At 34.8% G+C, this 27,900-nt stretch overlaps 1 protein-coding gene across 1 annotated transcript in view; it reads right to left on the bottom strand.

Annotated features, from left to right (window-relative positions):
* Window positions 1-27,900, bottom strand: part of OTOGL (otogelin like) — a 149,993-nt gene that overhangs the window by 53,695 nt on the left and 68,398 nt on the right. The window contains exons 26-32 of the mRNA XM_071218973.1: window positions 24,524-24,658; window positions 18,195-18,344; window positions 14,985-15,104; window positions 11,599-11,715; window positions 10,317-10,473; window positions 9,611-9,637; window positions 1,478-1,645 (exon numbers count right to left, since the gene is read on the bottom strand). Of these exons, the coding sequence (XP_071075074.1) occupies window positions 1,478-1,645; window positions 9,611-9,637; window positions 10,317-10,473; window positions 11,599-11,715; window positions 14,985-15,104; window positions 18,195-18,344; window positions 24,524-24,658 (874 nt within the window). The remainder of the gene's footprint in view (window positions 1-1,477; window positions 1,646-9,610; window positions 9,638-10,316; window positions 10,474-11,598; window positions 11,716-14,984; window positions 15,105-18,194; window positions 18,345-24,523; window positions 24,659-27,900) is intronic.

The following is a 27,900-nucleotide window of genomic DNA, read 5'->3' as shown; positions in this document are numbered from 1 at the left end:
TTGGGAGAAAAAGAAATATTAAATTACAACACTGCAATGTACAAATTCTCAAAAGTAATTGAATGATAAATTGAGCATATATTTGTATTTGCAAGCTTTAACATTTTCAAATACACAAAATCTACAAACGTCTAAACTGGATAAATTTTTAAAACAAGAAGGAATAGAGAAACATCGATTTAGGCGTGTAACTGCCTTTCAATTTCATTGGGATCCTAATAAGCAAATGTTATTGAAAATGATTTTACTTCATGAAGACTATTTGGCCAAAATTATCGCCTGTTTTCCAACAGATGATCAAATGCCTAATGAGCAATTAGATTTTATGGAGCATTTGTGGTATCATCCCTTTAAGTTATATGCTTTGAATTTTCCCTTATGTTCATAAAACGCATGATATAAAAGTTTTTAAATTAAGGTTTTAGTTTTATTATTTAAAATACATATGATTAATCTTTTTCTTCTAATAGCAATAATTACTATAAATCACAAAATGAAGAGCTCTCTCAAATCTAATATTTGACTCCAAAGCTATTTACTGTGTCCTAAAACTTGCAAGTCCCTCAGTTGAGCACTGAGAGACACAACTAAGACTACAAGAAATATTTATGAAATGAAAAAAAGATGTAACATATACATTGAAATTTCAGATTGTGAGGTGTTTTCACAGATTAAAAAGAACTACAGGAGCACAGTAAAGAAACAATTTATTCTAACTGGAGAATCAGAAGACTTCTCAGTATAAGTAAAATTTAAGTCAGGTCCATTCATTCAATAAATAATCAACTAATAAATAATTATTAATAATATACAACAAGCCAAACACTGTTCTAGGTTAGGGCAGTATATCAACAATGTGGCCTGGATCAATGGGGGGAAAAAACCAGCAAATCAGAACACGTGCCAAATATTTATAGCCAGTATAGATCTACCAATGCAAACCAGCTAAATATCAGCCAGGTTTTAGGCACAAGGACTTGTCAATGAATCAGGACAGACAAAGGTCAGGTAAGAATAACAGACTGTCTCAATGGGCTTTCTAGACTCTGATTTAAGCTTTTAATGTTTAACTTCTTTAATACTCAAATCTCAATTTTTTTCCCTTTTACTTATTAGGCATTAAAATCCTTCAGTCCTCCAGATAGTAGTAATCTGTGGGTTTTTCCCACAGAATTAAAATTAAATATTGTTATTAATACCACAAATATTTAAGTGGTGTTTTATTTATGACAAAGAAATCAATCAAATAACTGTAATTCTAATTAACACACATATGTCAATAGATAGACAAGGAGAAGATTTCATATACAAAAAAAATCTGGTTCATTGGACAAAGTCTTATTTTGTTTTATATCTTTTAGGGCATCTAGAAAAATGTCATAAATGTATTAGATCCCCAATTAATATTTCCTGAATGAATATATGAAAAATGTAAATGGAACACTAAATTTTATTTTCAATTGGAAATTATACTTACATGATGTCTTCTCTTTGAAAAGGCCTGGAGTGACCATAAAAATAAAAAATAAATTGCCATGAATGCCACTTCTTGGTGTAGAGAAAATGCTTCTACTGCTCATATTGGCTCCCAGAACAAGACCACTCTGCCCATAACTTGCCAGCATATATGGTCCTTCTCCAAGTCCTAGTTAAATACAAAAAAGATAATTAGTAGATACCATAGGATTTTTCAATTTCAATCTGTCATTTAAATTAGATTTTAATAGCTAAAAAAATACTCCCCAAGTAGGGAACCTTTAAAAATTTATCACTAATAAAATATCTGAACTGTTTTCAAAATCAAAATATAATAGCTTGGAATATATACATGCATATTTGAAATATGTAATTAGGAATATATATACATACACATGTAAATCAGAGCTGGATGCAAAGCTGTCATAAGCTCTCTGGGGCTTCAAATTTTTTTCACCTATATGAAGAATATTGCCTACATGACATTTCAGCTCTGATATTGCAAGATTCTACTCTACCCTCAATAGACATAAAGAAGTTTAGCTCTATCAATGACCAGGAATTTTGAAAGTCTTCTAAAAAACATGTCTCCTTAGTAGGTTGCAGAGCACAGAATTCACAGACATGATATACAATAATTCTTTGTTCTTGGAATTATTGAATTTCACCAGAGAGTTATGTCTATAAAAAAGAGAAAATAAGATGAATCTCATCAGAGAAGTCAGAGACCTTTTACTAAATGGTTCCATATAAAGTAGGAAATATTTACTATATTAAAAATAAGTAAGTGTCAAGCCAAGGCCCACAGGAAGGAGGAATACAGTAAGGATTAGAGTGGACTTAATGATATTCTATTCATGAACTATCATGGTTAATAATCGAGAAAATGTGGCATTGGTGTGGAAAAAGTGTCCATGGTGGCTGCTGGGTGCGCGGAATGGGAGGAAGAGATGAGATGTGGAGGCATTTTCGGGACTTGGAGTTGTCCTGAGTGGTGCTGCAGGGACAATTGCCAGACATTGTATGTCCTCCCATGGCCCACTGGATGGAACGTGGGAGAGTGTGGGCTATGGTGTGGACCACAGGCTATGGGGTGCAGCGATGCCCAGAGATGTACTCACCAGATGCGATGGATGTGTCATGATGATGGGGAGAGTGTTACTGTGGGGGGAGTGGTGGGGTGGGGGAGGTGGGGGTGAATGGGGACCTCATATTTTTTTAATGTAATATTTTAAAAAAAATGAATAAAATAAAATTTTTTAAAAAAGTAAGTGTAGAAGCAAATCTGAAGCTCAATAAGAATATTTTTTCTACAAACTCCATCATATAAAGAAAAGTCTATAAATGATAAATAAGTTCACAAATAATTTTTAAAATTTAGGAATTAGGTTTTAGGACAAAGCCAGTTTACTTTGAACCAAATCTCTGTCATTTAATATTCTTAATATAACAGATATTACAAAGCTTTGAAGTTACATCTGAACCATGAAAAATTAGGTTACAGAATTATAGCTGTATGGTTTTTACCAGTACATATAAAATTTCTGCTGTACTTCATATAAAATATTCATGTTTATGTGGTAGATCATATAGTAAAGGATTAATCTGGTTATTCTCAATGTATTTCGCTCTTCCTCTTTTCTCTCATTTTTATCTCAAGGATAATTTTCCTTTCTCAACCCACCCTCACGAAGCAGAGAACAGGAGTGGGCGGGTCTTTGAAAAATTCTGAGAACCAAATTTTTCTCCTCTCAGAGACTGAAGACCAGGCCTAGCTGAAAAGGAGAGGATAACTGGATTGGAGGAATGAGAAGCCTTTCCAGTAGGAAGGAGCACAAGAACCAAACTTTCCAACATGAGGACCAGGGGAAAAGAGGAGGGGCTCAGAGGATACATTATCTTCAGTGTAGTCCCCTCCACTAATTCATCATCTGTGACAACTCATCAATGAGTAGCAGGGAACACTTATAAGCCATGATGGAAAGAGCTTTATTAGGTACTTAGACACCTTGAATGAAAATACAGACTTAAAAGAGGAACTTTGTCCCTATATCAATGTGGAACTGAGCAGAAACAGTAGAAAATTGCTCTAAGAAACTGGTAGCAGTGGATGTCACCACTAACATGGATATTCGCACAGTGTTTCTCCATGTACAAAAATATACAACAACCAAGGAAATTATACCTTTAGTCTCCACCACCTAAAGGTTCATTATCTAGAAAAAAAAGTACCATAAACTTCATAAATACAACTATACTTTAATTTATTGAAAAATATGTACATTATAACGAGATACATTCAAAATGAATAAGACACATACAACTACAACTTGAGGGTTTGAAGCACCTTCATGGTTATTTGCTAAGTTTAGGAGAAAATTAAGCAAAATTTCTCCCCTACTGCACATTCCTCTTACTACAACAACCAGAAGAGAAAACTGTTATCCTGAGAAATCCATTTGCTGAAGAGATAATTATTTGAGAAATATATTTGTTAAAAAAGAAAAAAAAAACAAAACTAAAGCTTCTGAATTGACTCCCAGTGATTGATCACTTACTTCTGGATTGGTTTTTTTTCTTTTGTTTTGCTTTTTTAAAGATTTATTTATTTATTTCTCCCCCCTCACCCCTTCCCCCCCCCCATTGTCTGTTCTCTGTGTCTATTTGCTGAGGCTTCTTTGTCCACTTCTGTTGTTGTCAGTGCCACGGGAATCTGTGTTTCTTTTTGTTGTGTCTTGTGTCAGCTCTCCATGTGTGCAGCATCATTCCTGGGCAGGCTGCACTTTCCTTCATGCTAGGCGGCTGTCCTTACGGGGCACACTCCTGGGGCTCCCCTGAACGGGGGACACCCCTGCGTGGCATGGCACTCCTTGTGCGCATCAGCACTGCGCATGGGCCAGCTCCACACGGGTCAAGGAGGCCTGGGGTTTGAACCGCGGACCTCCCATGTGGTAGGCAGACGCTCTAACCACTGGGTCAAGTCTACTGCCTGGATTGTTTTCATGTACTTTTTACCAGCAATTGAGAGAAAAGGCCATTGGCCTTATTAATTTTCTGCAGGCAGAAATATATTTCACTGCCTATTAATAGCAATCATTTCTTGCAGTGATTCCTAAAATACAGTAATATTCTAATTAATCTAAAATTCAAATTAAACCATTGGAACTTGAAACTTGCATAACAATGTTTCATGGGATATTGAACTCCTTATCCACCTCCTGTAATAAGAAAAAAAAAAGTCTTCACATCTGTAGTTAACACCATAATAATGAATGTGAAGATACTATATACAAATTTTGTGCCGAGGATTATTGAAATAATCTCAGCTGTAACCTCTGAATTTTCCCTACTGTTTTTTTTATTTTCCCCTATAGAATCATAATTATTTCTATAATAGCTTTAAATAACTTGACTATCCTGGCAGAATAGTGCCCAGCATTTGGTGAATATATAACAAATAGCTATAGATTTATTTCAAATGAAATAAATTCAGAATAATCATTTTAAATAATTTTCTTTTTACTATTACTGTCAACAATCTCCACAACTCTATATTCCCCTTCAAACTTTTATTTCTTTCTAGGATTGCAATACTTTCACAAACTTTTACCTTTCTTGACAGGTTGACACTATTCCCTCTTATCCTGATCAGTCTAACAGTATTGCGTGAAGACCAAATATTCTGTGTTCACTCTCTTAATATAACAATACACTACTACAAATTAAACTAGAACTGGTTTGAAGAATCATGAAATTCATGTAAAAAAGAAGCATTACTAGAACAACAGCAGACTTGTTAACAGGGAAATATTTTTGGTCTAGATTTTTATTTAACTAACCACAGTGCATTTTTAATGTTGGATTTTTTTCTCTATTATATTATTATACAATATAAAGATTGTTTCCTAAAATCTGCATAAATATAACTAAAACAGCCAAAAGCTAAAAATCCGATTTTCTTTTTTAATTTATCATTTCCATTTCTCTACAACTATCTGGTCTTCTTTGGTCATTTATAGATTAAGCTGATAGATTTCTTCCCAGCTCAAAAAGATACCCAACATGCCTTGGACTGATTGATTAGGGTTCTTCAATGCCCCAGCTTTCCTGTAACTGTTATTGTAACTTGTTCATCATGGGTCCAAGGTTTGTCCTGTCACTGACAGAGTGAGTACCTTCCCAGATCCTCTTACTCCTCTGAAGTAAATTTAGACTACTATGCCTTCCTCATTAAATAGGTTTGGAAACAAACAGGCTCCAATTTAATCTTCTGGTATTTTCACTGAGGCTGTAATTAGACAGCACCCTGCTCTCAGACAACTCATTGCAAATCTCATGCCCTAAAAGGTCCCAAACTCAAAACTCCATTTTGCTTCTCATAGCAGAGTGAAACACTGCCATAATGACAAAGACTTCAAATTTACTGTAAGATAAAATATAAGAGACAATGAAGTACAGAGCAATAAATGGAAAGCTCATTAATTCTACCTTAACTTCTTAATTTCCAATCCATGTGAACCACCCACTGACATGGTCATACCCTAGACTTTCCATCATCAATAACTAAATCTCTTTAAAATATTACTCTCTAACCATCAATACCAGTACTTCCATCTCACTCTTCTTGTGCTATCTCTTCAATAATTATCCAACCTCAGTGAAACCTTACCACCTTCCACTTTCCATCACCCTTTCTTGTCTTCACTTCCCTTCTTATCCACATTAATTTATTTGGTCTGACACTATAATCACACAATTGTATAGCCTTAACTTGGTGGCCTTGCTCCCTCTTTGTCATTCTCACCTGGAGAACTCCCAGTAAAGATAAGCCCAAGTAACTATACCAGACTTGTATCTGAGAAGTTTAAATTAACTATAGAAAAAGTAGGCAGTCATGTGGAAGAATTCCAAAATTATTATAACAAAAAATCAAACAGATATTCAATCTTGCCAGAAAGCCCCTAATAATTTCAATTTCTCACTCACAGAATGACTATTTAACACTTCTTTTCTTCTCAAGTCTTCAATATCATCTTTTCAGACCACACTTTTCAGCTGATGACGTAGTCTCCTATCTCATAGAGAAGATGGATAACTACATCATCTTCCCACCACCAATTTCTACCAGTTTATTTGCATTTGCTCCCATATTACATTTCCACCCATACACTCTGCTTTCCATTCTGTTGGAAAGGGAGATATAGCCCTATGCCTATCTAACACCAACCCCTTCCACTTAAGTTCTAAATCTCATCCACTCTCATCTTTACAAAGATTGTGTCCTTGCAGTTATCCTCTTAATCTATCACTACATTATTTTCTTTCTCTTCTTTGAATTATTCTTTTGAGCATAAACATGACAACCTCAAATTTACCCCATATTTCCTCTAAATACTGCCCTATTTTTTCTGCTTCCCTTCACAACAAAATTACTGAAAAGAGTTGTCAATTTGGTTCTGACTTTGTTATATCCACCTACCCACTTTCTATTCTCTGCTTAACCCCCTCCCAGCTGACTTTCCTCCCAACTACTCCAGTGAGGCAGATCCTGTAATAGTCATCAGTTCCCTACATCTTTGTCTTCATCTCACCTTGCTTCTTAGCATCATTTTACATTGTTGACCACTTTCTCCTCTCAAAACTCTTTCTAGGCTTCTGTGACATGTTCCTGATTTTCTGCCTCCTCATTACTACTGTTTCTCAGTCTTATTCCTCCTCACCATCCAGACCTCTTAAGTGTCAGGCAGCCTCAGGTCTCTATCTTTGGAGCCCATCTATCTTCATCTAATGTTCTCCCTAAGTGATATCAAGCAGTCGTTTGGTTTCAAATACCATCTTCAAAGTGATGAATATTTGTCTCCAGCTTGGACCTCTCCCCTGAATTCCAGGCATATACATCCAACTTCCCATTCTGTTTAAATATCTAAAGAAATATCAAAGTTATCTCTAAAGGTGAACCCAAATCAGCTCATTCTACATTATTATTTCAGTAGATGGGAACTCCTTTCATCAGTTTCTCAAGACAAAACTCTTAAGAGTTATCTTCATGTGCCAATCTATCAATAGTTTATCTATAAACCCTAAAACCTCTTCCACAGACATATACAAATCAACCACTTCTTACCATCCTTGCTGCTACCACTCTTGTCTAAGCTACCATCATCTCTCACTTAGACTATTACCGTTTTCACTTTCTCTACTCTTTCCTTCTACAGGTCATCCTCCAAACCAGAAGCCAGAGTAATCTTTAATAAAGTTAAAATCAGATAACTTTTCTCCCATCCACACTACTCCCCAAGGCTTCCTATTTGCATCAAGGATAAAATGAAACCCTACTTGATCTAGCCCCTGCCTATCTTGGACCTCCTCTCCCACTTCCCTCACACTTGTTCTCTATGATCTAGTCTCATTGGCTTTATTTTTGTCCCATGAACTTGCCATTTTTTTTCTAATTTCAGAAGCTTAGTATTTGCTGTTCCTTCAGCTTGGCACACTTTCTTCCAGGATCTTGGGTGGTAGTTTCCTTCTCACCATTCAGGTCAACTCAAATGTTATCTCCCAGAAGTCAGCCTGCTAGTAGCTTTTGGAGCTAGAAGTAGAACCCAAATCCATATGATTCCAAACCCCCAGAGTTCTAAGCTTACACACCATATCATCTATCTACAGAAAAGACTGAACAGTACTGGCACTTGGTAGATATTCAAGAAATGATTGCTGACTGAAGCACTTTCATCTATAGGTTAACAGTTTTAATTTTGAAACCTTTCAAATCTGGATTTGAATACTTTGAAAGGGTTCAATTTCCTCACTTACAAAATAAAATTAATAAAATTTAAACTCATAAGTATATTACAAAGAATAAATAAGCATGTGAAATGCTTAGCATAATACCTTAAACATAATAGCAATCAATAAATTATAGTATTATTAATTACATCTGCTAGCTATTAAGCCCAAATTATTTTTTCCACCCAATTAAGTCCTCTGAGCACTGAAACTGCTGTTCTTTGTGCCTCTCATGCCAGCTCCAACGTGCTTGAATATGCTACACCAATGATGTTCTATATGCTAGGAAGGTTAGGAGCCACATCCTTTCTCACTCTTTAAGTACACACTTGCCAATCTGCTACTAATTCCCCAGATCGTCTTTCTATCATATACCCCAATATTTGAGGGAGAGTGCAAGTGACCCCAGGACAAGAGTCCATGTGACAAGATAGTGCCAAGGAACAAAGTCATTTCTAATAACTGAAATAGCCATACTAAAATTAGGGCTGAGACCAGCACCGAGAGAAAACATAAACATTGACGTCACTGCATTATTAGGAGACTTTTGAACAAACATCTGTATGTTTGGATGGGATACTGCCAACACAGAAGGAGAATGGGAAGGAAAAAATCTTGGAAACATCTAAACACTGATAGCCTGTTATTACTGAGAAGTATCTCTGAATATCTGATAGAGTTAAACATTATACTGTATTAAATGAATACCACTGATTTGGCAGAGAAAAATTTAGAACTAGTGATCTCTTTCAACAAGAAAGTGTTTTATAAAATTAGTAACAGAGTTTGATATTAACCACAGAAATATTATAAAAACTCCATTTAAATTATTTTCCCTTTCCTTTTCTTTTTTGTTGGAGCTAGGAGGTTTTCATTATTCCTGTATCAGTATGTTCTCATTCGGTTAATATGTCAATAAGTATTCTCACCTACATTGTTGGTTAAATAAATTCTTTATGCTTTTCCCATTGCAATTATAGTTTGTTTCTTTGATTTCCATAGTGTGATAAAAAGCCCCATGGTGCGTTAAAAGACTAGAAGCCAAGTAATGGTAAAAGGAAAACCCTTTCCCTAAAAATTGATTAACTCGCTCATTCATTCATTCATAGCATTACTTCCTAAATGTTGGGAAAAGAGTTACCCACTTTATTTTACAGAGACTAAATTTTAATAAAATATACATAGAAATTTGGAAAACTTTTAGTAAGTAAAGGCTTCCATAGATGTATATACTAAATTATGAATTCTTTATATTTTGATCCAGACATAAGTTGTTCAAAAACTTTTAATGTGACAATGCATCTAATAGAATTCTATAGAAATATTTTTTTATTAAAATTTCACATACCTTCATTGTAATATTCACAATCAAGGGCTAAAAGGGACAAACAAAAATAAATATTAAGTTCTATGAAAAATTGATCACTTACCTAAATGTGTACAAGATATGGACATATAGTTATCATCAGTGACCAAATGAAAGAATACAGAGTAACATCAATATTTGGGAACTTCCTCTGATCAAAGGGGTTTTTTTAAGAGCAATGTATTTTAATTAACTAAATTTTAAAATTTATTCTATAGGTTGGCAAATATACCGGCCAATTTGGAAATGTCAAGTGACAATGTTAAAATCATAAGCTGTTCTTCAGATGACTTACCAACTATTAATATATAAGTAAAATTAAAAATATATAAAGAGTCAAATTTGAAAACAAATCCAAAATGACTTTTTTAAAAATAATTTATCATCAGAATGATGAAACTGCACATGCATAGGAGGATTGGAGTCATAAACAATTTCCCTCAGGACAGTTTATAAATAATTTATAACTCAAACGCTACAGTGACAGCAAACAGAAAACAGAAAAATTATCTCATATTCTTTTTACTCATCATTTTGCTATTCTACAATTTATTTGCATTGCCAAAAGAATACAAAAATTAGTTGTCTTGAATAAATTTGATTTCAATTTTTAATGTTCTTTGATAAAACAACAATTAATGTGGATCTCCTTATAAGGTTCCCATCTAATAATGTTCTGAGTACTCACAACAAACAGTAGATGATCTCCAGTGAATCGAGACCCCTTCCTGACAACATTTGTATGCATATGCTGCTATACTTGTGCATAAACATTCACAATCTCCACCAAGATTACAGTTACATGTGTCTTCATGACAATTTTTGGCAAAAGAAGTAACATCAATCTGAAAATTAAGTGAAAGAATTTAATTTCAGTAACTACTGACTACAATTGACTAAACTCAGCCCTCTAAATGAAAATTAATTGGTATGTTTTCAAAATTTGCTGTTATTAGTTTAATATTGCACTTAGAGAGTCCTCAATATTTTAGACTACTATATTGCTTGAAGGAGAAAAGAATCGACTGGGCAAATGTAATATAAAAGAGCTCTCAGGAAGAAGTAATAAGATTGATGAATATATATGAACATCTACTTCATAACAGATTAATATTTTTGAAGCTCATTGTTTAATTATTGGCATATTTATAATGATATTTGAGGAGCACACACTGCTTCCAACTGTACTTTTACTTGAATTTCACAAACATCTTAAAAACCTTTTAAAAATTTCTTGTGGGCCCTAGAATTATTATGTTGCAAAGGAATTTAAGTTACATTTCTAAATAAATTGTATTCCATCTTAGGATGTGCTTCTAAAACTATTTTAAATCTATCACTAGTAATACTTTTAAACTATATTCGCGAAAAGGAGTAAAGCCCATGTGGCAATGTTCTCTGGAGGCAGATGAATATTATCAATGAGTGCCTCACCTGCAGAAATCTGTTCGCTCTGCATAGAGCAACTACTCTCAGAGGTGACTCTTTAAGAATTAAGAAGTGGGTTTGGGATGTAGGACTGCTGAGTGATAGGCATGTACCAAATACATACTTCTCTGAGTTAATAAACTTAACCCCTCAAATTTCAATTCTTCTATATCCACCTATTCAGACCCTGCTCCTCAATTCAAGAACCACAGACCACACAGTTAACACCAGTTAAGTACTTTATATTCTGTCTTTGATTATAAGATGATGTATATAAAAATACTTTGTAATTAAAATAGATTTTTACAAAAGTTATGCACAAACATAAGGTGTTAAATAAGATGAAATGAGGGAAATGAGTAAATAAACTAAAGTCATTACTTTTACAGAAAAAGAAACTAAAATTTTCTTCTCCCAAACAATAGTTGAGTAGTATACCCGAAAAACCAATAGGTAGCTGAATTATTTGCCCTATTCATCTCAATATTATAGATATAGCACTAATTCTTTGCATTTGAGAGTTAAGTAAAGTGTTAATTTACCACATTGCGACAAGGAGCAAAAATATCACTGTACAAAATGGAACATTCTTTTTTGGCATAAGGAAATTTGTTTTGATGTGCTTCACAGGGTTTAACTGTTTCAATTGGGGTTTCACACTGTTGGAAAAAATTAAGAGAAAAAGAAAACAAACTTATTAGAGAGGTGATTTCTGAAGTTGAAATCAGAATAATGTACTTAACTCTGTCCTCGACAGCAGGATCTAATATATTCTTTTTTTTTATAACGCCCAGCAGATTTCTGGTATCTAATATATTCTTATCCTTTTAGAAAAGCTTTACCTAAGCCATCTGCTCTCAGTGAATTCAGAGTTAGTGGTATATATTATTTTTGAAAGCAAGTAAACATAACACCAAAATCATGGCAATTTTAGAGATAGAGTGGAGGTAAATAATTTTTAAGTTGTCTTAAAACATAGCACTTCCTTATAAGAATAACATATTTGCTTATTATATGAGCAAGTGAACCTCCTTCACTTAATTTTCACTTCTTTCCTCTCCATCACTGCCCATCTTCTGAGGAATTTTGTATACTCAAGTTTCTATAGCCTCACTTCCCAAATGCTAAGCAAATTGACTTCTGCCTTGTCCATAACACCTTTTTGAAACTCCCCAGGGAAAAGTCATGAAAGATCTCTTCATTAATAAATATAAAAGCAAATTTTCAGACTTCATCTCATTTGCCTTTTCTCTACCTTTGATTTGGTTTAATACTTGGCCTTCCTGTATCTCTCTTTCTTCCTTCAGTTTTGCTGTACCCATTTTCTGCTGGATTTCCTCCTACTGTGTTGACTGTTACTCCCCAAACTCCTTCTTCCTCCCCCTTCATATATTTCAATGCTCCTCAAAGTTTGATCCTCAAACCTCTATTTTTCTCATTCTATATTGCCCTTGCTTCAACAACCTGAAAATGATAATAACTGCCATATCTGTATCTCTATCTCAGCTCTCTCTCCTGAATTTAAAGCCTGGACATTTCCATCTAAATACTTCTCAGTCACCTTCTCTCAACACATCCCAAACTCAGCTCTATATCATTCTGCGGTCCCACTGTCCTATCACCCATAAACCCACTGTTCTTCTTGCCCTGCCAAAGGAAAGAGCAACAGTAGCTACCCAGGAAGCCAGAAAGAAGACTTCCTTGTGTCATGATATTCGTCCTTCCCAATGCAATGTTTCAACAGATACTGATAATTTTGACCTTTAATGCCTCTCAAATTTATACAGTCTCTAAATCTCTACTGACAATGTTTCTAGCTAGATTATAAGAGCCTCCACACTGGTCTTTGGGTCTTTTGTCTAGAATTTGGTCCTTGAAGCATGAAGCTTTATACTTTGTTTTCCAGTCATCTCCCCCCTCAAATCTGGCACGTAGTTATACTATACTTTCTGAAATTTCCTTTAGATACCATACTCTTTTCAGCCTTCCTGACACCATCTCAATGGCTTCTCCCTCCTTTCCCTGTTATACTCTTTTCCCATAATCTTCACTTGTCCATAAATCTTATCAGATTTTCCTCAGGGACACCTTCAGGAAACTTCCATTGACCATCATGAACCTTACTTCATGTGTTTCTTATTGAAGCACTTATCTCACTGAATTTCATTGTTAATTTTTCTATTTCACCTACTAACCTGGATTCCAAATTCCTACAGCCAGAGGAGGCTGCATTTTATATATATTATATGTCTGTAAAACATGGAAAACATTAAGTTCTAAGCAAAACTTACTTAATTTTAAAAAACAATTTGGTGTTTTCCTTTATCTATTAGATATGAATAAGAAAACTCTTTTTAAGGTATTTATAATTATTTGTATTGTTCAAATATTTAGTATGATTTGAAATTAGTTATTTTTTCATTCATTTACAGATAGAACAAATGTAAAGTAGCTGTCCCAAAAAATTCTAAAAGCAGCAAGACCTATAAAGCCTTTTGTCTCTCTCAGTATAATAGATATTCTGTGTATTCAAAAAATAAAATCTTTATATTGTAAAAGTTAAAGAACAGAGTAAAATTTTTACCCCAAACTCTATTTTTTTAAAAAGACATTTAGACATATTAGGCAAATTAGTCAAAGTATGTAAGCAACTAATCAAATAGTAACCAATCAGGAAATTGTGGTGAGGAATACTCCTTTCAGTTAAAAAAAAAAAAGTTTAAACAATGAGAAGAAAAGAGTAAACCAATTTCCAATTTGATTTGTTTTCTGAATTAGTCTAGCATTTCTCAAAGTGTGTTCCACAGAATACCTGTTCCTTGAGAATGAATGAATAAAAACATTAAAATACAGGTTCTGTATCAGTGTGATGGTTAGGCTAATGTGTCAACTCGGCCAGCTAGTTGTGCACAATTGTTTGGTCAAGCAAGCACTGGGTTAATTGTAATACAAGGAATTTATAGACTTTAGTCATCAGTGAGTTTACTGCATAGATGGCTGATGACATCTACAATCAACCAGGGAAATTGCCATCAGCAATGAGTGACACTTTATCCAATCAGTTGAATGCCTTAAAATGGAAAGTGATTTCAGCATTCAGAGAGAATTTTCCAGCTCATCTTGGACAGCCAATGTCTCCTGGGACCTTCACTGAACTGTCATCAGAGCCCCTGTTTTGCAGCCTACCCACAGAATATGGACCTGTGCATCCCCACAATCACGTGAGAGAATTATATAAAATTTCATACTATTTAGAGTTATCTCCTATTGATCCTGTTTCCCTCGACAACCCTGACTAATACAAACAGTATATTTGGAAATTTCCTTCAAACAAGTCCCACCTTTGGAGACTCATACAATTTCATTTTAATACTCAAGAAATCCTTGAGAAAAGTAATCTAACAATTTATTCAACCTCTCCCAAACATAGTTGAACACAAATTCCTCTCTCACTTTCATTTTTCATGTAACCTTAATAACATAGCATGAAACAGTGTTCTGGAGGATAAATGCTGGGAAATTCTTTCTTTACTTATTCATTGCCTTGAGCTGTCAAGAGTTATGTCATCCTTAGAAATACATATTCATTGATAAAGCATTTTGCTATCATGAAGAAAGCATAAGACTGGAAAACATGAGTTTAAATTTCAACTCCACTATTTTCTGGTTATATAATATTAGACAGATCATTTAACTTCCCTGAGCCTTAATTTCTTCATCTACAAGATGGAGATAATACCCTCTACTTCATAACTTGCCACAAGAATTAAGTGAAAAGATAAATGTGAAAGTAGTTTGTGAATTACTATACAAACATGACTTAAATAACATTATCTAAGTGAAGTGCTCCATAGGAGTAAAGCATTCTAATGAATAAATATACTAAAGCAATATTTGTTTAGTTCCAAAATACGCATATTTAACTAACCTGTCCTAATGCCCAGCTACCTCCAAATACCTGGGCATTTCTCACTTCCAAGTTGTTCGATGTGGTCATATCATTTGAAGTACATTTGTCAAAGTTTCCACACAATCCTGATAATTTGTTCTAAATAAAGAAAAAAGTTCCATGAAATATTCTACATTCACTTTTACATTTAAGTATTCATAATCATCACAGACAACTATGGGACATTGTAGATCCCCCCAGGGCCCACTGGATGGAATGTGGGAGAGTGTGGGCTATGATGTGGACCATTGACTATGGGGGGCAGCGAAGCCCAGAGATGTACTTGCCAGGTGCAATGGATGTGCCATGATGATGGGAGAGAGTGTTGCTGTGGGGGGAGTGGGGGGTGGGGGGTGGGGGCGGTGGGGTTGAATGGGACCTCATATTTTTTTAATGTAATATTTTTTTAAAAAAATGAATTAAAAAAATTTAAAAAAAGTATTCATAATCACTAAAACTTTTGGAAGACTTAACATATACTTTCACAAAACTTCCACAGCAATCATTTTAAAAAATTAATGTTTGGGGAAGCGGACTTGGCCCAGCAGTTAGGGCGTCCGACTACCACATGGGAGGTCCGCGGTTCAAACCCCAGGCCTCCCTGACCCGTGTGGAGCTGGCCCATGTGCAGTGCTGATGTGTGCAAGGAGTGCCGTGCCAGCAGGGGTGTCCCCCGCGTAGGGGAGCCCCATGCACAAGGAGTGCGCCCCGTAAGGAGAGCCACCCAGCGCGAAAGGAAGTGCAGCCTGCCCAGCAATGGCACCATACACACAGAAAACTGATGCAGCAAGATGACGCAACAAAAAGAGACACAGATTCCTATGCCGCTGACAACAGAAGTGTACAAAAGAACACACAGCAAAATAGACACAGATAACAGACAACTGGGGTGGGGGGAAAGGGGAGAGAAACAAATAAAAAATAAATCTTTAAAAAAAATTAATGTTTGAAGAAGATGGTTTTTTTTATATTATTTAATTGTATTTATCAATTATTTTAAATTTTCAAAAAATACCTTACCATTCCCCCAATTTTATAAAGCCATACTTACCAGCATCTTACATTGATATACCTAATAATGTAAATAATTTGCAAAAGTATAATACAAACAGTATATATACATATATGTCAGTGTACAATTGATGTATATATTAAATATATATTTTTTAATGATGAAAGGCTTGCCATCTGCTATATTTAAGATTTATAACACTATAATTGTTGAAATAATATAATTTATTTTTCTATAAATCATACTTTGAAAAGACAAAGCATTCAAACATACCTTTTAAAGAAAAAGTTAGCTTTAATATTCATAAATCATGCTACCATGTGATGCAACCAAAGAAATCCAATTCTACTCTAGATTCTGATTTTACCTAATTTTTGTAAAGATTGTTACGAGTCATGATATGGTTACTGTAATTCACATTAATAATGCCCAATGGGTTTTCTCAAAATAATGTGGAAAAATTTTACTCTAAGGTGGAGGAAGAGGATTAAGTGTGGAGAAATGTACAAGCTTTCAAAAACAATGGAGCACTTTCTTAAAACCTTGAATTTAACACATTGCACTCTCTTCTTGTGCTGTAAAATGAAATGCTGCTCTTCATCGTGAAGGAGGTAGTATGTGTCTCGACCAAAGCAGAAAATAGCCCGGGGATTGTGACTGCCTGCCAAAGGGCCTCTGTTGTCAGCAGCTACAACTATCCAGAGAGAGTGGCAGCTTCCACCAGTGGTCAAACAAAAGGAGAGCCAGCAGTAAGAGAAGATGGTTAACTTGTTGGGAAGGGAAAATAAATAATGGAGAATGGCAGATAACGTTCGCTGAAAAAATATGGCAATAACAAGATTATTTCAGCTTCTGCAAACACCTAGTAGTAGATTTTTGGGCTTAATCCCCCTTAAGGCTGAACAATAATGACTTGAATTTACAATCATACCTTAAATTGATAGCACACTAAAATCTTTTTAAATGTATATTTCCATACACTTATGAGAATATGTTGTTGCTATCCAAAATTTTTCTCTAATTGCCACAGATTATATCCATGAGTCATAAACTCAATTGCAAAAAAGCTGGGTTTTGCTAAATATACTGTTTCAAAAATCATTTAAATATATTTAAAATTTATAATCCATTTTAAAATATTTAAAACAACAATATTTAACAACATATTTAACCAAAACTACACTTCAGACTCATCTCTCCTTTATTAGAGAAGCTAATCAGTTTACAGAAAAATTGTGTATAAAATACAGGATTCCCATACACCATCACACCACTAACATCTTGCATTGGTGTGTAACATTTATTAAAAATTGGTGATAGCACATTTTTATAATTGTACTATTACTTAAAGTCCATGGTTTAACTTAGGGTTCACTGTGTGTGTACTGTAGTTCCACAGATTTTTAAAAAATTTATGCATTTACCATATACACAAGCTAACATTTCCCCTTTTAGCTTGGATCTTCAAGCCATGAATGGATAAATGAACTGTGGTGCATTCACACAACAAAATACTACTTGGCAATAAAAAGGAGCAAACTATTAACTCATAAAACAATGTGGATGAATCTGAAATGCCTTTTGCCAAGTCAAAGGAGACACAAAAAGCTACTTATTATAGGATTCCATTCATATGATACCTGGAAAAGGCAAAACTATAGGGATGGAAAATAGATCAGTGATCGCTAGGGGTCTATAGGGGTTAGGTGTTAGAGGTAGGAGTTGACAATAAAGAGACAACATGAGGGAATTTGGGGGTGATTGGTCTGTTTTGTATAGAACTGAAGTCGTGGTTGCATGACTCCATTCATTTGCCAAAATTCATAGAACTGTACACCAGAAAAATAAGATTTTCTGTATATAAACTTAAAAGTTGGTGCAGAATGTGTGGGGAAATATGGAATGTGAACTATTACAAACAAATCTAACTATATTGCAAACAGATCACATAACCATGTTTTGGAAAACAGGGTACTGTAAGGTGAAAGACAAAAAGAACTGTACGCATACACTGTATGCTGGTTGGTAAAGTTGTGCTTTGTAAGAGTATGGGCTATTATTCTAAAAATACAGCCTAGTTCTTAAAGGAAAACATCAATCATTTTATTTCCATAAAGCCGCAAAGAGAAATTGTAATTTCATTTATAGCATCTCACTTAGAGCATAAGTTTACCTACCTTCCACTGTGGTCCAACCTTGATATGAATGGTTGTCTTTTTATCCCAAAGAATAGTGATATCTTTCTCTGGAAAGTATATTACTATGTAGTTGCCAGCCTTCCACAGCTGGTATGTAGGTTTGTTCTCCAGGAAAAAAACTGATCGTTTCTTTAAAAAGAACACAAAAAAGAAAAAGTGAATTTCATGTTTTCTAGAACCAAGCCATATAAAATTAATATCTCCTGAGAAACATTTACATTGCCCATATCTTTTCTGAATTCTGTAGGAAAAGACAAAACAAACACATAAAAGAGAAAATACATAAAAGTAAATAACAAAACACAAACTCTAGATGGGCTCAACCTGAATAAATGGACAAAGGGAAAAGTGGTATTTCCATTGTGGAGAAGAACATAAAGCAGGTTAGGATGTAGAGGGCATTAATGGGCTCTCTCTCTTGAGGAAGAAATTCTACACTGGTGATGAATACCTATGATTTGGGACAAATGAATGACCTTCTCTGCAAAACATAGAAATTTGTCTCTGTTTTTATTTCTGGTAGTTAGTGATACCATGAAATCAGTCTACTGACTTCACCATATATTTATTGAATGCCAGAATTAGGTGCGAGGTTCCTTTCAAGAGTTCTCACTCACTCCAGTTAGATAATTCAAAAACAAAGGTGCAGAAAGGAAGATGAATTTTCATCAGAGGGATGGAGAAAAACTTCTTGTAGGAAGTGGCATATGTAAGAGGTCATACACAGGAAGGTATAGAAGTCTGGGAATAAGAATGGAGAAGAAATTGCTTCAAAATAAGAGTAATTGCTCGAATAAAGACTTAGGGGCAAAAAAATTCCACAATTTGTTTAGAACTAAGGAGAACAACCAAAGGCATAGACTACATGATGGAATGTAGTCTGAGACCCTTTGCAACCAATTTACCCATATAATCAAGGACTGTTAATTCCATATGCTAAACATAGTCAATAAAGGGAAGGACAGGGCATGTTTGTATATTTTTTAAAAAATAATTTATGTGCTAGAAAGGATAAAGTGAGGTGAGACTAGAGTTGGAACACACTGAGGAAAAAAAAATAGCCTACCTTTAAATTAAATTGAGAATATGCAATGTTTTTCATGAGCAGGGGCTGTACCCTAGACATGGTACATTGAATCTGACATTGAAACTAAATTATATAATAAGCTCAAAAATACATGGTTAAATCAATATTATTAAAACAAATTTATCCAGAAACAGAATGAAAATTGAAAGGAAATATGGAATCTTTTGGATATTGGACTCCCTCAAATAATAACAAAAGCAGTTTGGAAATAGTATACTATAGTGAACATTTTTATAAGTATTCATAGGGCAAATTAAACAAACTTATTCATTTCCTTAAGGAGTTCAGAGACTACTAGACCAAGGTTTTTCATATAATAGACACTCAATATATTAGACTTATCTGTGTATGTATATGAATACAGAATGAGAGAGAGAAAATATAGAAAATAGTATATAACAGTATACATTAGAAAAAAACTGTGTATATTGTTAACTGGTCTACATAGACTCATTTCCTTTCACTCCACAATCTCATAGACCTCGTAGACCAAGCTACAGCTATGCTAGTAGCTCTTCTGTTCTTCATAATTACCAAGCTTTTCGTCATCTCATGTCTTGGAATTGTTATGCCTTCTGTTCAGAACTGTCTTCACCTAGATCTTTGTGTGCTTGTCTTATCCCCATCAACTGTGACCCTCACCTCCTCCAAGAGACTCTCCTGACTTCTCCGGCTAAAGCAGAATTCTCACCCTTAACCAAGGCTGCCTTGATGGTCTAACACCAGAACTGCGATAGAGGGCCCCATGCTCAGAAGAGGTCCTCACACAGGGGGTTTAATACTCTGTAGTTGCCATCTTGAAATTCTAGCAGTTTTATCTTTCAATTTGCACTTTACAAGTGAGTCTGGTGGGGAAAATGGAGCATGCACTGGGGCTTTGGAGCCTCAACTAAGGGGCCTTCCGACCACTGCCTTCCCAATTTTCTGGGATGGGTTCTATAGCTTTCACCTCCCCACTCCCACTTTGTGAACACTGATGTTCTCCGGGGTGTGGGTGTGGGTGTGGAGAGGGTCAAGGTCCAGCCCACAGGCTGGGTGCTGAGCTGTAGGGTGAGGTTTTTGGTGCCTTGAAGATCTAAGATCGACACTTATTTAAAGTACTCCTCTGCTTGAGTGGGGACTGCATTAAACAGTAAATTTGAAAAAACAAAACAAAACACCACCATAGGTCAAGAGAAAGCACAAAAGAAAGAAAACAAAAGATTTTTTTTCCTGTTTTGAAAAAAATAACTCACATTTTCATTTTGCACTTGGTCCCACAAATTGTGTAGCCAGCTCTGTCCCCAAGTCAGACTCTGTCATCAAGCCAATTTTTATTGTTTTCATTTCATTTTCCTGTACCTTTTCATTATCTAATTTGTCTTTGAAGTTAGTGCCTGTCTTTCTCCTCCACTGGAATGTTAGCTCCTTGAAAGAGGTGCCTTGTCAAGTTTATGGTGGTATCCTCAGCTTCTTGATCAGGGTGTGACATATAATTTTAGCACCTTCCTGCACTAGTCTGTTCACGGGTTTCACCTTCCAACACTTAAGCGGGATATTTGTGGCTTATAGCTCCTTAACAATTCGTTCATGTATTTCCCATTATTATTCAAAGTGTATTCTGAGCTGGTTGAAATACACTTCAAACACAAAATGAACTTTTTGGATAAGGCCGCTTATTGTTAGACTTCTTTCAGGTTAGTTAAGCATATCCTAATGCAAAACCACATCTTTTCTATTTGGCTTATAGGTAGAATACTCCATTTTCATTACAAAGGACAGTTCACGACAAGAAAGACAATCTTCTCTGTTGAAACAGAGATACCATATTCTTTGCTTTTCAGATTAGGAAGCAAGAATGCTTCTCATTAGAAGAATGATAGCTTATAAATTGCCTAAAATAGGGATCTACACTTCAAATGATAATAACACTTTAAACAAGTTCTAGTTATGTTTCTATAACTTAGAAATTTGGAAAATTTCAACATTTTAAGTGCAGCTTAAATAAACTAATGAAATCTTTTCATCTTACATATTTGGCAAAATTAGAATTGTACGTTTATAGAAAAATAACAGGTTTCTTTCTCCCTCTGAGTAAGCAGTGCATCTGTCATAGAATAGATGGTACTTATTTTCACTTTTGATGTTTGAGAAAAAATATTAGTGGGTGATTTGTTAGGGTCAAACTATTTTTATGACTTCTCTGAATTTTATTTCATACTTTACAACCTATATTTAAGGGATTCATCAACACCTGCATACAGGTGAAAATTAGAAGTTGAAAGTTAAACCAAGCTGTCATTAACACTTCAAAACTGTGTCAAACTTTCTTTACAAGAGCAGTCAATATTTCCCTTGAGTTCTTTTTAACACATCCTTATTCTCAAGGCCTTCACCTATAAATGAATATTCAACTAATGGCTATGCCAAACTGCTGTAATTACTTCAAAAAGATGTCAAAACGCCTGTACAAACTCTGTTTTGCCCAAAGAAAAAGTGCTGTTGGATTGGCCTCAGTGTTCTGACTACGGTATCAGTTAGTTCTAGGGCAGTGGTTCTCAAACTTTAGTGTGCCAAATTACTTGGGGCCTCATTAAAAATGTTGATTTTCATTCCTAACTGCAGATATTCCAATTACTGAGAGAGAGAGCTCAGAACCCAGCATTTATATCAAAAACTCCAGACAATTTTAATGCAGAATGTTTGCAGACCAAACTTTGAGAAACACTGTTATAAAATCTCAGAAAAGAGGTAATTTTTTAATCATCATTTGTCAGAGCATATCATTTCCCACCTACAAACTTTCTTACCTGTAAAATAAACTTCAAATATTTTATGCCATTCAATTTCCTCCATGATCTGGACATTTACATAGTCTCGTTGTCTACTGTCTTTCCCCATATAACCTCTACATTACAATCAGAACTCTTCTCCCTGAATCTCTTTGCCATATCCTCCCTCCACCATCTCCCTTTATTATGCTTTGACCAAACTAAACCACTTGCAGTTCTCCCAAAATGTCATCATACCTTTCAACTCCACACCTTTGAATGTGATCATCCCTCTCTACTATTTGCCATCATATGACTTTCCTTCACCTGGCTAATACCTACTTTTCCTTTCAGTCTCAGATCAAACATCATTTCATCCAGAACATGTCTTCTGAGCCTTCAAAAAGGAGGATCAGGAAGAGAGAAGAGCCATTTTTTCAAATTCATTATCTAATTTAATTCTCATAAAATCTTAAGAAGTAGATTATGTAATTAACTCAAATTTTCAGATGGAAAAACTGCAGCTTACATAAACTTCTCCATGTGACACAGCTAGCAGGTGATAGAACAGAGATTCTAAGTCAATGTCAACTGACTCCAAAATCTATCCTCTCAATCACTACCACAATCATCCAAGGTGTTCCCATATTACCCCACACATACCCATGACATAGCACATCATACTGTACACTCTTATTTGTTCGAATATATCCCCCATCCTGGAAGTAATTACTTAAAGACAAGTACAGTATCTTTTCACTGATATAGTCCAATGCTTAGCATACTTCTTTGATATACATAGTAAGCATTGTGGAAGAATGAATGACTGAAACTTACTTTTGCTTTTAAACTGTGTAGGTTTGGAGCTATGTGCCTCAGAAACATATTCTTAAACTTAATCCATTCTTGTGGGTTTGAACTCTTATAAATAGGACATTTTGATGAGGTTACTTCAGTTAAAGTGTGGCCCAGCTGAATCAGGATGGGTAACATATTACTGAAGGCCTTATAGGGAAGGTCACAAAGAAAAAGAAATCCAGAAAGGGCAGCCAGAACCTGAATGTCAATAGAATCTCGGAAGGAAAGAGAGAAGCCAAGAGAGGCTGCCGTGTGCACTGACCTGTGACAGAAAAGCCAAGGACCAAGGATCACCAGCCCCAGAAAGTCACAGTCTTCTGGGAGAAAGCATGGCTTTAGTATGGATTAGAGTGGACTTACTGATATTCTATTCATGAACTATTGTGATTAGTAATCGAAGAAAATGTGGCATTGGTGTGGAGAAAGTGGCCATGGTGGCTGCTGGGGGTAGGGAGTAGGAGGAAGAGATGAGATGTGGGGACATTTTCGGGACTTGGAGTTGTCCTAGATGGTGCTGCAGGGACAGCTACCAGACATTGTATGTCTTCCCATGGCCCACTGGGTGGAATGTGGGAGAGTGTGGGCTATGATGTGGACCATTGACCATGAGGTGCAGCGGTGCTCAGAGATGTATTCACCAAATGCAATGAATGTCTCATGATGATGGAGGAGATTGTTGTTATGGGGGGAGGAGTGGGGTGAGGGGGATGAGGGGTATATGGGGACCTCATTTTTTTAGTGTAATATTAAAAAAATAAATAAAGACAAAAAAAATGTGAGCTAATAAATCCCCATTGCTTTGATTTGGCAGCCACGTAATGAAAACATCCTCCCAAGGATACACAAATGCAAAAGGCGGGCAGTGGTCCCAGTAGTCACAGAACTCATTGACAAATGGGGAAGACAAACCACTAAATAAGGATTTGCACTAAAGTGTGGTATATATTAAAATAATGTGCTAAGAGGTATGAGGAGGTGCTACCTGTAGGAAGTAAGATGAGAACTATCACCTAAGAATTAGTTAAATGGAAATATAGATCCAGGTGGAAGCAATGGCATCCAATGACCACAAGTGATAGAAAGAATATAGAGCATTTGAAAAAATTGTAAAATCTCCAACTTCTGGAACATGGACTTGAAAAAGAAAGTGATGAGTGGTGAGGCAGGAGAAGTGGGCAATAGCCAGATTGCTGAGGACTTGCAAGATCAATGGGAAGCCATCTGAAAGTTCTGAATAACCAAAGTGACCAGAGATTTGATTTCCTTTTTAAAAAACCACCTTGGTTACAGGGTGCAGGATGGATTAAAGGGGAAGATCTAAGACTAGAAAAAGGGATTCCAGATTGGAGACTAATGAAGTAATCAAGGTAAGACATGATAGTTGCTAAAGCCAGAATGGTGAGCATGGGAATGAAGAAAAATGGAAATATTTGAAAAACTGGAGAAGCTGGGTTTAAACAAAAGATATAAGTATGATTTCAAAAGCCACATAAATGGCAAAGAAAATAAATCTAGGACTTATAGCCAGAAAAAAAGTACTCCAAATTGTTTCTACGTTATTTTTAGTATCTTCAGGAAAGTTAAAATGATCCTAAAAGAAAGAATTCACTAACCTGTTTGTAAGGAGTATCATTCAGGTAAATTTCAGTGTCCCCAACTGAAATCAAAACACTTTTAGAACAAACAATATCGTTATCAAAGCACTTCTTGTTCTGAGCAATGACAGTTATATCCAAATCATCTGCACTCTGAAATGTCAAAAATATTTGATTAATTGTTATACTCTATAGACAATTTTTACTTATTTTCATTAAAATATCTTAAATAATACCAAGATTTTTAATAGAATATTATTAAAATGGAAATACAACTTATTTCTAAAATATAAATTATATATATCTAATAATGTGAAGAATTTTCTAGAAATATGCAAAGATAACTTGATTTTTAAACAACTCTAAATTCTTCTGTCAAAGTTTATTCAAACAGACTCAACAATATATGTCTATTAGGGAATATTTTTTCTTTTCTTTTTTTTTTAGGAGATACCAGGGATTGAACCCAGGGCCTTGTACATGAAAAAGAGGCACTTAACCACTGAGCTACATCCACTCACCAATGCAAGTTATTTTTTCCTTTTGTTTGTTTGTTTTGTTTTTAGGAAGTACCAGGAATTGAATCTGGGACCTTGTACATGGGAGGCAGGTGCTTAACCACGTGAGCTACATCTGCTCCCCAGTTAGGGAAATTTTAACATGCATATTCTCATTTTGCACTTCTTATCTTTGTTTTGTTTTAAAGATTTTTCTGATTGAATAATATGCCTACAAGTTAACATTCATATAGGTGCAAAAATTTAATTTATATTAACAATACATAACACATGAAATACATATAATTTGAAAACTTGTTTTGAACTTTATGAATATTATCTTATTTAATCCTTATCTGAATTCCATAATTAAGTATTAATCTCCATTTTACAGATCAGGAAACAGAAGATAAAAGGGATTAATTGATTCCCCCAGGTCACTTTGTTAAATAAGGACAAAGTCAGAGTTCAAAACACTTATCTTTTTGGGTTTATTTAATTCTACTTGTAAAGAAACTAAAAGGTGGTTAGTAATAATTGAGCAGAAAACTGAATTTTAGGTTACAGTAAATTCTTAGTTTCAGAGAATATTATTGAGCCTCATACTTTCTAACACCTTCACCTCTAATTAACTCCCTTTTCCACAGTCCTTTCCCCCTCCATATATTAAGAGAACATAATCTAGAATGGCGGTTTCTAAATTGTATTCCAGCTTTACGAAAAGGATTCTATGGTTCTACAGACCCTGGAAATTCATTGCAAAGTGTTGTTTATAAGAACATGAATTTTTCTAGGGAGCAAGCCAATGGGGTTCAGCAAATTCTCAAAGTGGTCCTTATTTGCCCCAAAATTAGAATCCTTCCATTCTAACTGTCCTTCCTTTAACAAAGGCTGGTGGGAATTTCATCAAAAGGAAGGGAAGGAATGTGACATTTCTCTTCAGACTCAGTGTCTAATTTTCAAAGTCCCATATACACTTCCTGAATCATTTTCACTTTTAGATATATATATGGGTCAGTGCTTATTTTCATAGTGAGAAAACATTGGTTTGGAAATAATACAGATTTTGATGTAAATTATCCATTCAGTTTTTCACACCAGCAATATGAACACTAATCAATATATCTCTGGTTTGAACAAATTCTTCCTGTCTTATAATTCCTATAGCATAGTGCCTAGAGGATAGATTTTCAATGAATGGTGCCGATGGAGTAATTAATGTGTTCCTCTGTGACAAATTTTTCATTCATAGAAGCTGAAAGTATTTGTTTCTTCTTAATCCTTTGTAAAGCTTTGGCTAAATGTTGAAAGGGAGAATTTTAAGCATTATTAAGATGATTATTGCATTGTACTGCAAAAATAATGCCACGCTTTTCTACCTTTATGAATTATTTTCAAAGAAGAAATGAACAAAAGGTAATTCAGGTTTTGTTTTGCTTTTCCTCTTAGGAAGAGTTATTTAGATGAAGGGATATAAAAAGCTGGCTGAAAAGCTTTTGATTAGCAATACATTTCTATTACTCCTAATTAAAGTGATTCAATGTTAGCCTTGTCCTTTGTATGAAATCATAAATGCCAAGAAATATTCTATATCGTATGTTCTGTTTAATAATATCATGTTATGCTGATAATAATAACTTGAAAATAGCAATTCCTTAAAGTCATGTCTCTACGATTTCCATTTCTAATGTATTTCAAGTTAATATTAGGTTTGGAGATAATTCAACAGAGTTGCTAAGCAACATGGAAAGTAATGATTACAAAGCTAGAGGATAAAGGTCAACATGAATATGACACCCTTTACCGTCAGGAACTGAATACTGATGGAGAATATTCTCCCAAATGAACCAAAAACATAAACTGTCAGCCCCTCTCAGGTTAGTATATTATTGTATTAAAATAGCATCATCATATGTCATAATCCTCAGCCCCTTTTAAGGGTATCTGTCACATCCAAAGCCCCTGCCAATACAGCATCCTGAGGTGGCTGGACCCAAGAACAGTACATTCATAGGTGGGCCAAGGGACTTTAATGGCAGCAGAAAAAGGACAACTCTAGCCAATCAGATTCTAGTTAATGCTGACGGTGAATAGACATACAGAGGCTATAAGGCAGTGTATGGACTAAAGAGGTGAGAGCAAGCTATAAGGAAGCAGAAAGAAAGACTGAAAGGAAGCAAAATACAACTTACCACAGTACCTCCCTGCTGTTTGACCACTGAAATAGCAAGAGCTTAACCAAAATATCACTAAGAAGGAAAACCACCCTGAGGTACTCATTATGAAGGAAATCTATTTGAAAATATGCTGAGCAAGGAGGTGATATATTTTATCCTTATGGACCCAACATCAATGCTTCCCCCATTCATGAAATTTCTGTCTGCTTTCCTAGTGAAAATTATACTCCCACAACACAGATTTTATTCTACCTGGTTTTATAGCTTTTTATTATTAATATTTTCCCCAAATTGCAAAATAATTGAGTGTTAGGCCAATGTCTTAATAAATGTGTCCTTAACAGTTCCTTGAATATAGGCATAGAAAGTAGAAAAATATATAATAAATAAATAAATAAAAGTAGACAAATAGAAAAAATAATACTGGAACGTCTATGCTATTGTCCTATTAATATGTTTTAGAATATTTTAATACACAAGTCTATTATCTAAGTGGTCAGATGATTATAATGCTGAGTAAATACTGAACCTCAATATCTAAGAATAATAATTGAGGGGAGACCTAATATTATATCCAACAAGGATATAATATTTAAAAATAAATTAACATAAAGTAGAAAATTAATTGAACACTAATTCCCTGAAAGGACACTTAAGTAATTCATTCAATAAACTCCATGATTTTAATCTTCCCACTGAAATTGATTTAAAAGCATGCCAG

Source organism: Dasypus novemcinctus, chromosome 12 (assembly GCF_030445035.2).
Source record: "Dasypus novemcinctus isolate mDasNov1 chromosome 12, mDasNov1.1.hap2, whole genome shotgun sequence".
In the NCBI taxonomy this organism is placed as follows: Eukaryota; Metazoa; Chordata; class Mammalia; order Cingulata; family Dasypodidae; genus Dasypus; species Dasypus novemcinctus.
Note: the sequence above shows the minus strand (reverse complement) of the source record. Positions and strands in the feature narration are given on the sequence as shown.